Raw genomic sequence first — 11458 nt, 5'->3', positions numbered from 1 at the left:
AATCACCATCTGGGCACCATATCCAGATACAGTTGACTTCAGTTGCCAGGTGCGACTGTGTCTGTTTTCCCCCCAACAAACACTTTTACAACTCTTTTGTTGTTGTTTTTTATGTCATCTTATCTGCTTTTCATCTGCTCTCGTGTTCTTTTATGTGGTTGCGCTGCGGTGTTACCGAGCTGCCCCCGAGCACATTCCGATCAGAATTCCCTTCACGTTAAGGCCGATGCCATGCCTTTAATATTCTGCTTTACCGTCTCATGCAGTGCCATCAGACGCGGGTCAGCGGGCCACACCGCCTCATAGCTTAATAGTAGGTCAGCCTTGAGGGCATCATTGTAAACACTTCACTGTCACTGTACGTGTAGACATAATGGGCTTTATGGAGTGTGGGAAAATGATTGTAACCCTGGTGTTTAGGATACTGCATTTTCATAAACACGCACACAAAATTCAGCATTGTTATATTGTGCCCATATGTTTCCCATCCTCGGCTTTCTCAGCCTGATTGCCAAGGCACATCTGGTCCTAATGAGGTGTGTGTGTGTGCATGTACGCACTGGGTGCCTCTGCTATTCAGCCTTTCAGCTCGGCCTTGTGTGGAAGTAGTGTTGAGTCTTTTACTGCCACCCACTTCTTTACAACACAAAGCCTATACTTTAAACTGTTGGATAATGCTGCGTGTGTGTGCGTGTTCTGATAGTCGTTATAAAACCATAGCTTATATTTTGTCTGCTCATATCTCTCAAGGTCTGTTAATCTCTTAAAACAGTGCTGATTTCACAGCTTTGATGCTGATACCGATGTAGTTTAATATGACTGAACGCGGTGGGAGCCGAATTTCGGCCAAAATCTGCATTAGAACGTCTGTAAATGTGATCGCTGCTCTCCTAAAACCATGAGATCCCGTTTTCTCCTAAATGTACATAAACTATGTATACAATTCTGTAGCGTTAAAAAGGTCCAGTCCTCTCTCTTTCTTTTACACATTTTCACTTGTGTGTTGTGTTTTACATGTGCTTGAAATTCCTGAAAATATGTTGATTTTGATGTTGTGTTTTCAAGCTTTTGAAAAGTGCTTGAATTTTTAATGAAGTGCTTGAAGATGTTTGAAATGTTAACTGAATTCTGTCAAAATGATCCGCTATGTGACTCAGTATTTTTGCATGTTAGATGGATGAATGAAAATACTGTTGTCTGTGACACATTTTAACTTTTGTGAATCTTTCTGCTATTATGAAACACCATTTTAGTTGCTCATAGCGTAACGCCATGTCTTTTAATGTGATTTTAAACCGTGATATCATCAGTTTGAGTATGCACTACACTGTGTTCTTATAAAAATGGAATTTCCCGCAGCCGTAAGGGCTGAAAAAGCCTGAAAATTGACACTGAAAGTGCTTAAAACGTGCTTGAATTCGACCCTAGAATAGGTGTGTGAACCCAGATCCACACAGAGCACAGCCACCAGATTCATAGTCCAGTTAAATCCCCCCGCCGAATTTGAATGTGCCTCCATTTGAACACGGCTCCCCTCTCATCACTTAGGGTTTGTCTTCCCAGACTGGGCCTACAAGCCCGAGTCGAGCCCGGGCTCCAGGCAGATCCAGCTGTGGCATTTCATCCTGGAGCTGCTGAGGAAAGAGGAGTACCACGATGTCATCGCCTGGCAGGGAGACTACGGCGAGTTCGTCATCAAGGACCCGGACGAGGTGGCACGTCTGTGGGGAGCCAGGAAGTGTAAACCGCAGATGAACTACGACAAGCTCAGCCGAGCTCTGAGGTGAGGGGAAGTGGGCGAAAAAGGGCTGAGAGAAACTCGGAGTGACGTAAAGTTCTGTTGAATGTGGATGTCACCGAATGAGGAAACTGAAACTGAAACAGGTTTCAGACGTATAAGGAAGTCTGGAAGTTTTCCTGAAATTGTCCAAATTTACAAATGTCTGAATATGTCACTCCTGAATTTATCATTTTGAGTATACATGAGGTTATTTGAGAACACGGCAGGATCATTTACAGGAACAACTGAATAAATACAGCTGGGGTTATGAAAAGGCAGAATTTGTGACTGAAAGTTTCACGTTCATTTAAACGGGGCTAGTTGGTGATATATTAACATAAATGACAAAAAACGGTGTATTGTGCTTTGTAATGGCATTGTCACGACCGGCACTAATATTTGCCTGGCGCCTCTATATCGAATGACTCTGATACCGTTAAAGATACCAGGCAATCGTATTGGTGTTGAGTTTCAGGAACTAGAATCCTGTTTGTTTTTTGAACTCCACGTGAACTGTGCTAAACGAAAATAGATCCTGTTTGTTTTGTGGTAACAAAGTGGACATTGCAGTTACCACAGGGTAACGGAAGGATAACCGTGTACGTCACGCAGCAGTCATTTATTCTCAAAGCTGTAATCGAGTGCGCTGTGCCTCCTCCATGTTTTACGTTTTAAAATGATCTCAGACATGGGTGAAATCTTCAGATTTATAATGTTGTAATGTGATAGAATCTGCTTTTTAAGCCTATAATAAAGGTGAAAAACAAGGTCACGGTAACACTATCAAGAATCTAACCCTCACCTTTCCATCATTAGTGTTTGTGTTTAATGCACTGTAACCCTTTAACCAAAACGTGCAATGTTGTTGTTTTTGACGGCTGCAGCAGCTAGCGCCGCACGCTCAAACACCAGGGCGACGGCGTATTTAGAAACACGCACCTTCTCCTCTTCTCTCCGCAGAGCACATGTGGGATGCTGCAGGGTTTTTATTTAGCTGCCAGTCTGTTCCCTCATCGCCGTGTACACAAACACATGCACACACAGGAACACAGCTAGTCATCAGTGTCGCCTCCTGTGTTGTAGGCAGTGTGGGTTATAGTTTGCCATGGTGATGACTAGTTACACTGCCTCATCAACACACACACACACACACACACACACACTTAACACCTTGTTATGTCAGCCCTCCTCCAGCCCATCTGTGTCTTGTTTGTTGCCTCAACCTTTATTTGTCTGACTGCATATTTAAAGACACCCAGCCTTATCTTGATCTTAGAATATCGTTGATCACCACTTCACAGATCACAACATTGTGTTTGAGTTATGTTTGATGCCGACGTAGTGCATTATTAAAGTGGAAATTTGCAAGACTGTACGCCTTTTTGCCTTTAAATCTACGGAGCTCCCCCTACAGTTTACAGGAGTACATATTTTTATGACAATACCATCAACATTCATCCATCCATCATCTACCACTTAAACTACCCCTTCCCTTCTCCGGAAGGAGCCGGCGAAAACAAGCCGTGGAACCATAGAGCTGGTTGACATCCACCAGCATCGACTCACAACTAGACATTTAAACATCACAATGCGTCTGAAACTGACAAATCAGGGTAAAAATCTGAATAGTTCTGCTTTAATTTGGTAGTTTATTTATAGGTTCAGTGTGTAACCTGCTTATAGCCATTACTTGCAATGTATTCAGATCTGTTCAGATGTTACTGAGCTACTGTATATGCATCTGTATGTGTTAAACAAGAGTTTCTCTGTTAAATATAAATTGCTGCCAAATCTGTAATCTGGCTCAGATATGAATTAAATTTAATCTGATGGTAATGTCTGATACTACATGCACTACATGCACATACCAAATTTGACAGAAATATATACATTTTTTGGTTAGGGTTAGATAAAACGACTTGGGCGCAATTGTTGGGGTTCAATTATCCTCCATTTCTGTTTCTTTCTGACATCATTCAAGCTTATGTATTGTGACTCAAAACAAATCAAAAACCACACTAAAACATTAAAAAATAAAGGGCTAAAAACTGAAACTTAATGACCTGTAAGCACAAGTGGAGCCCACAAATGTTTAACAGCATATTAACAGTCAGTGTGTTACAGAGTTGCTGTTGCTTTCACTTTGGTCACAGCGAGTGTTGAACATCAAGCAGCAGCTGGATCCAAACTTTGCTGTGAAGGCCTTTTATTGTGGTGTGTAAAGCTTTTATTTGAACGAAGGGCTGTTAATTAAGTCTAAGGCCTTCAGAGGGAAGTTTTGGTCTCTGTTGTGAAGTTTTTGATTGATGCTTCTCAGCGCCTTTGAAGAGAGTGCTGCATGCATTGGCACACGTGTGTGTGTGTGTGTGTGTGTGTGTGTTCATTCATGCTTTTAAAGCATATGTGTGTAGAAAACGGCTGAGTCTGTACTCTTTTGTATACATGAGTATACTCATGAGGTTCTTTGTAGCTTGTTTGAAGGAAGTTCAAATAGTCCTAAAAGAGCAGGAAGACCGCAAGCAAGTCTGGGTCCAGTGTGTGAGACTGATGTGTCACATGTTCAATCAATACTGTTTGAAGGTGTGTTGCAGCAGATGGCGCTGTCAGTGCAGTTTGGCCTTAGATCCATTTTGAATTCCCTAGTCAGTTTTATAGCGCCTTTCCACTATATGACTCGGCACGGCTGAACTCTACTCAGTTTGGTATGGTTTTCCATAACTTTGGTACCTCAGAGTCATCATAGCACCATGAAACTGCCGTGACGTCATTTTCTATCTGACGCACACAAACTACTGACTTGTAAAGCAGTTGTTTTCTGTGTTAGTGAATCATCAGCATCAGTTAATTAAAAAGTTAAATTAGTTACTTCCTTGCATGCCGGGAGCACAGACTCCGTCTGACACAGTCACTGAACTGGTGGACACTGGAGCTAAATCGTCATGACACAAAGAGTATTTCTGGTTCTGGATCCAATCTCACCTGTTAGCTCCTCCTGAGTGAGGTGGTAGAGGAGGCATCACAGTCGGGCAGCGCAAAAGACACCCGTGGTGTGTGTGACCTTTTCCCCCACGACTCATTTAAAGTGCCATCCATCCATGCATGCATGCAGCCGTCTGTTAACATCATGTCCCTTCATCTTTGTCTTCAAATTCAGGCCTGATGTTGCTAACACCCACTCACAAATCTCTGTAAACCTTCTGCAGAGTGTGTGTCTGTTCTGTCATTGTTGTACACTCAGTGTTTTGCATTAGTTCACCTTAGACTTGTAAATTTGCACCTCTGTCGGCTTCTCGAGAACTGAACTGAACCTCAGCACAGATTTGTCGTCAACTCACAAACCATATTCCTGACTTTGAATATTAAGATTCAGAAACATTCATGTACTCCTTTCAGTTAAACCCCTTTAAACCCACACTGAGATACTGCTGCAAATACTGCAAATACTGTTGTTAATTTAATCAAAAACCAATCAGCTGATTATTTTCCTGATCCAGTTTTGTCTGTAAAATGACAGACGAGAGTGAAAAATTCACTAAAGTTAACATTTCTTCAGTTAAGAAATGTTAGCTTTACACATGATTGCTACTGCTCTACATTTAAATGGAAAATAATATCCTTTTAATCCCAATATTCTTTGATGGTTAAATAAGATCAGTTCATTTTAATTATCTTTTACCCCCTTAAGAACATTCACGTTATTACATAAATCATAGTTTTAAACTCCCTTTTTAAACTTGTTTGCTGTTTGTGAATAGTTCTTTAGTTTACTCAATATTTCTTCACCTTTGCGTGTTTCGTGTGCATGTGTGGGTAGAGTTGAGTAATGATATTACCTAATATCAAATCACCTCTCATCTGTTTTTCATATCCACAGTGGTTGGTGTTTTTTTTTTTCATTACTTTGCTGCTGTATTGTTTATTTGTGCCTGTTTTTTTCCTTTGTGTGGATTTGTATCTGGTCGTGTTACATGTGCTGGTGTGTGGGGGCGTGTGTGTGTGTGCGCGTAGTGGTCGGCTCTGTCAGAAGGAAAAAGAAGCAGAGACGCTTCACTCATTGAGTCATTTAGAGGCTGGGTGATTATCCTGGTTCACACCATCCTGCTCCACTGTGTTCTCTATTGTACGAACCTCCTGTGACTAACATGCTGTTCATTCTGGATAAAGCTTCGTCATTATGACTCATAGTCATTTTCAGCTGCTGTCAGTTGTTTAGCAGATTTGAGGAAAATGCTGTTTTTAATATTTACATCATTAACTACAGTTCATAGTGAAAAAATGCTGGGGTTTTTTATTAGAAAGTACAATTCACTTCTAAAATACACCAGTATGTTTATTCAAAGGTCCAGTGTGTAATATGGCTGGACAATATGGCAAAAAAATATCGTATTATTATTGATATATATCATGATATAAACCAAATCAATATTTCTGTATATTTCACATATATAACCCAGATAGGGATATAAAGCTGCACGCTGGATGTTTCGTCTTTTGAGAGAGTGACAATTCACTGTAAATAAAGTAAAATATCTACTCTTTCATGTATTTTTTAACCAATATACATATATTTAATGTATTATCAATGCAACAGCCTTTAAACCAAGGAAAGGGTTTATTGGCAGACATGGAATATTCTTACCACGAGTTTGTTTGAATAAGTGTGTGATGGCTTTATAATAAAAAATAGTTTGGCTTTGACGGCCTTTATATGTGATATTTAGGGCAGGGCCTTGCTTTACAGATCCCGCCACCTTACAGCAAACAAAGAATAGCGTCCTGTCTTGCGTTACAATCTATATTGTCATATATTCTCTTAAAATCAGCTGTATGTGTACAAAGTCAACCACTGAGCATCTGCCTGCTTCTTATTTAATCTGGATTCTGACTCGGTGGGAAAATAAAGATAACATTTTACTATTTATTTCAGAATGAAGCAGCCAGTCACAAAGGAATGAGATAGACTGTGTGAGGAAATATGAATGTGTGGTTCGGTCCTGAGGCTATCGATGAGTCACAGGGAGCCATTTTATCATCTTTTTAGATGAGCTGTCTACGACTCGCTCTTCACTCCTCTGCATCCCTGTGTGCACCGACAGTGACTAATGCACTCGTGCTAATGGAGCCCGCCTGGGTCAGTCGTCAGGACGGCTACCGCACTAAGTAATCACAGTCGGAATTGAAAGGCTAACTCTGTGTACTTATAGTGAGCAGCATGTAATCCAGTGTTTCTCAGACTGGGGGAGGGCGTACGCCTGTGGTCAGACCTCTCAAAAGGATGTGACCCTACCGTTAGAATTGAACATACTAGGAATTCAGCCTTTTCCTTTCTTTGTAAATCATCTTAAACTGTGCTCATAATGCAATGATATTTTTATTCATGTAGTTATCAGAGCAACACAGTGGAAGATAACCTTCTTCTTCCTTTCTCTCTCTCTTCTAGATACTACTACAACAAGAGGATCCTCCATAAGACCAAAGGGAAGAGATTCACCTACAAATTCAACTTCAACAAATTAGTGCTGGTCAACTACCCTTTCATCGACATGGGCACTGGTACGTAGACGACACTTTTGATGGCTAAAGCACATACAGGTTCTGTCATTTCCGCAGAGTTGAGGCAGTTTAGACTGGGGAAAAAAAGTAAAAGTTTTCTTAAGCACCACTTGTTAAAAGTGCAGGATCTTAAAACTCATCTCTTAACATTTCGTTTCTCCTTCTTGCTTTATGTAAAGTCTTTAGTTGTTGAATAGCAGAATCACACTTGAACACTGAGGACCTGTTCAAAAAAGTGTTGGCTCAAGGACGGAATGAAGTTGTCTTCCTCTTCCTCTGACTTCAAACATGACTTCACAGTTAAAGAACTAAAAACATATGAATGAGCCTTTCCTGCTTTGACCATCACAGATTTCAGTGGTTCTTAAAGGGACGGTGGGAATAATCGTTGACCACACTCTCATACCTCCAGAATGTCACAAATGTAATTTCTTATTCACCTTCCTTCACCTTTTTGGGGCATTTTGTGCCCTTTATTTAAACAGATATTGTGATTTACGTGCAGTGTAGCAATTATTGCATACAGCCGTCGAATGTTAATGTATTGACCAATTCTTACAAGTTATGCTTTTTTGTTCTCAGAAACTTGATTTCTTTTGTCCACAAAAGCAAAAAATTTTTTTAACAAGCTATAAAATCAGGAAGCTTGTTTTAATAAACCATGATAGAAACACAGCATTAGCGTTGTTCAATAACTGGTTACTGATTTTGGACATGGAGTGGAAAGAAGGAGAAAAAGCTAAATATACGGTTGACTTCTACTTGCTAGCTCTGTAGCCAGCTGCATGGAGCTAATGTGCTACAGTCAGTGTGTTTGTGTGTGTTTGTGTGTCTGCTAAGACACGAGTGTGCCACGTCCTATTTTTTTTTTTTATCTTTCCTCCTCTTCCCTCCGTCTCTGAAGTCGTCTCTTGTTCTGGTCCCGGCCACCCAGTGTAAACACAGCCCATATGTAGCGTTGGATACGGGCGACACAAGTGCGGCACCAAACTTAAATTATAGCCTGTGTGTGATGTGGCCGACACGCTGACATGTTGTGATATGATGGTTTTGGTATGATGGTTTTTTTACACACACCCACATGCCCACGTCAATCTGGATACGAGCACATATGCTCGCTTATGCATACACTACGCAAACACACACACGCATAACACGCAGTTTTTCTCATCACCGATGTGAGATGTGTGAGAGAACCACACACACACACACACACACACGCACTCACTCGCTCTCTGTGGGACTGGAAAAAACAGAGGAACCCAGCCCATGTTTGTGATGGCAGTAAGAGCGAATTTTCCAATATTTAATTCTGGCACGTGCTCAGATGCCAAGAATTTATTGCAGTGCCACAGTCTCCCTGGTGTGTGTGCGTGTGTGAGTGTGCTTATACTTGTATCTTTGTGAGGTCCACCAAAAAAAAACAACTTAAAAACCTATCTTTATGGGGACATTTTGTCTGTGCTGCACAACTTTAAAGGGCTTTTCCAGGGTTAAGACCTGGTTTTAGGGTTAGAAATAGGATTGGGTTATGGGTAAGTCAATGATGTGTCCTCACAAAGATATAAGAACATGTTTGTGTGTGTGTGTGGGTGTGTGTGAGAGAGAGAGAGGGAGAGGGGGGGATTTAAAGAGGGATCTTGTGGCTTTGTGTTAGCCTGTGTTTTCTCTGCGAGTGCCTGCGACCCTCAGGGTAAAATAGTTGGAGTTATGAGAGATGTGACTTACTCTCATTAGTTACTCTTCTCTCTCTCTCTGTTTTTCTCTGTCCATTTTAAATTCTAAACAAATCTCTTGTGACCCACCAAGAACTCAAACTCACAAAAGCCCTGAGAATCAAACACATCGTTTTTATAGTATTTTCTTACATAAACAGACAGAAAATAACTTTAAACTTTGGTTCATGTGAATGTTACAAATTACAAAGCACCTTTTCTTAAGTTATTCATGAGTGTTTTAGTTGTTTAAAGTTTGTAGGCGCAGTTATTTTGGAACAACTGTTGTTTTAAGGATTATAACCATGTTACTTTTTATATCCACGAATGTTCTCGTCTCTGAGCAGACCGTTCATGTTTCTCACTCTGACCTCTCTTCCTCGCAGGTCGAGGCATCCCTCAGAGCGCTCCTCCGGTGCCATCTGGAGGCAACCACTTCCGTTTCCCCCCCTCCACGCCGTCAGACATCCTCTCGTCCAGCGAGGAGCTGCGCAGCCCGGGCATGTTCAGCACCGTGGCCCGTCGCATGGCTCGAGGCTCCGTCAGCGACTGCAGCGATGGCACCTCCACCAACTCAGAGCTGGAGGAGGCCGTGGGGGTGGATGAGCGAGGTGTGGGGCCCGAGCGGGCGTTCAGAGGTCTGCTTCCTCCCCGCCTGCCTCACGATTCTCTCTTCAGGGTCTACGGTGGAGGTCCGAACCCTGCCGGACTCCCCAGACCTGCACCCAGAGTCCATCCAGATTCTCTGTCTCCGTTCCCCGTCTCCCCCCTGCCCGGCCCTGGCAGTCTCCTGGCTCCAACTCTGTCCCCCGCCCTCTCCATGACCCCCACCCCCCATCTCTCTTACACCCCCTCCCCCTCCATGTCCTCACCAATGATGGGCTCCCACTTCTCCTTCAACGCGGAGGATATGAAGCACTACCTGCAGGCCCACACCCAGTCTGTCTACAACTACCACCTCAGCCCCCGAGCTTTCCTCCATTACCCCAACATCATCATCCCTCAGCCCCACCGCCCCACCCTGGAGAAGCTGCCTGCTCACCACCTCCACGGCCCGCCCCTGCCGCCGCTCTCTCACTCGCTCGGCCAGCATCCAGGAGGAGGTGGAGAGGAGGCGCAGCAACACCCGTCTCCGTTCAAGTTCAAGCTGCAGCCTCCTCCGCTGGGGCGCAAGCAGAGGGATTCAGGAAGCTCATTGGCTGCGTGTACTTCCTCATCCTCCTCCAGCCAGTCCTCGTCATTCAGTCATTCTGGACAGATGAGCAGCTCAGTCCTGGCTACAGGACCTCCCAAGATCAAGGTGAGACTGATGACACTGAAGAAGACATGTTTGTGGTCTGTCTACGACGTGGAGATAGTGTCCAAAAATAATTCTTTTGGAATGGCTTTTCTACATAATGTCTATTAAAAACAAATTTGTGCTAATGCTACAGGCAGTGACAGACATTTGGAGCCTTCACTACCTGGTAACATGACTGTGGTAGGGTGTGTCTCTCTTTACAGCATCTGAATCTGTAAAGGGTTTATCAGATTTTACTATGTCCAATATCTGATTCAATGATTTTGACCAATATTGGACAGACGCTGGGAAAAAGATCTGTCGCTTTCCCTCCAGACTTAGTTTTCTAACAAACACAGAGCCATTTATGTGTTCAAACGTCACTATTCTGACATATCTGAAGCTGTATTTCTGCATATTTGAACGAGTGTGCATGAAATGGTGAGTCATCTGTCCATAAATCAAATTAACTCAAACCTCATTTCTCTCCAGGTGGAGCCAATATCTGACATTGAGTCAGAGGAGGAAGTGGAGGTGACTGACATCAGCGAGGAAGACGAGATGAATCACAATGACGAGGACGATGAAGGTGACATCTTCGCCCCGACAGCTCATCATCATCACCACCAGCTCAACAGCCATCCTCGGGCCAACGGGAGCGGCAGCAGCCCCTCTGCTCCTCTCCCTCCTCCTCCTCCACACAGTAACCACCACCACGACGATGATCCTGACGAAGATGAGGTCTTCAAGACCCCGGCCACGCCTCCCGTCGGCAGCTCCGCCCTGCCCTTCCCTCTTATCAGCCTGAAGAGCGAGCCGAGTCAGCTGGCGCCCATCAGCCCTGGCGGCACGCAATGCATCCCCATCAAGCTGCGCTTCAAACGCCGCTGGAGCGAGGACCAGAAGATGGAGGCGGAAGGAGAGAGGGATGAGGCGGAGGACAAGAAAGTGAGGGCCGACCGGGAAGAGGAGATGGAGGAGGCGGGGAGGAGAGGAAGGGAGGTGGAAAACGGAGGAGGGAAAGGTGTTATTTTGGGCTTGATGCTGCCACCGCCACCCACCCAACGCCGAGCCAGCTCCGAGCTGCAGAGGGCCACGGCACAGCTGTCGCTGGAGAACACTGGCTGCTGA

At 43.7% G+C, this 11458-nt stretch overlaps 1 protein-coding gene across 1 annotated transcript; it reads left to right on the top strand.

Annotated features, from left to right (window-relative positions):
* Positions 1 to 1675: 1675 nt before the first annotated feature.
* Positions 1676 to 11458, top strand: erf (Ets2 repressor factor; the record flags this gene model as incomplete). Its single annotated transcript, XM_083899678.1, has 4 exons — positions 1676 to 1783; positions 7221 to 7333; positions 9435 to 10348; positions 10820 to 11458. The coding sequence occupies exons 1-4, from the start codon at positions 1752 to 1754 to the stop codon at positions 11456 to 11458; spliced, it is 1698 nt and encodes a 565-aa protein (XP_083755804.1). The 5' UTR covers positions 1676 to 1751.

Source organism: Microchirus variegatus (genome assembly GCF_963457635.1).
Source record: "Microchirus variegatus genome assembly, chromosome: 13".
NCBI classification, from domain to species: Eukaryota; Metazoa; Chordata; class Actinopteri; order Pleuronectiformes; family Soleidae; genus Microchirus; species Microchirus variegatus.
The sequence above is the reverse complement of the archived record's forward strand: the minus strand, read 5'-3'. Positions and strand labels throughout refer to the sequence as shown.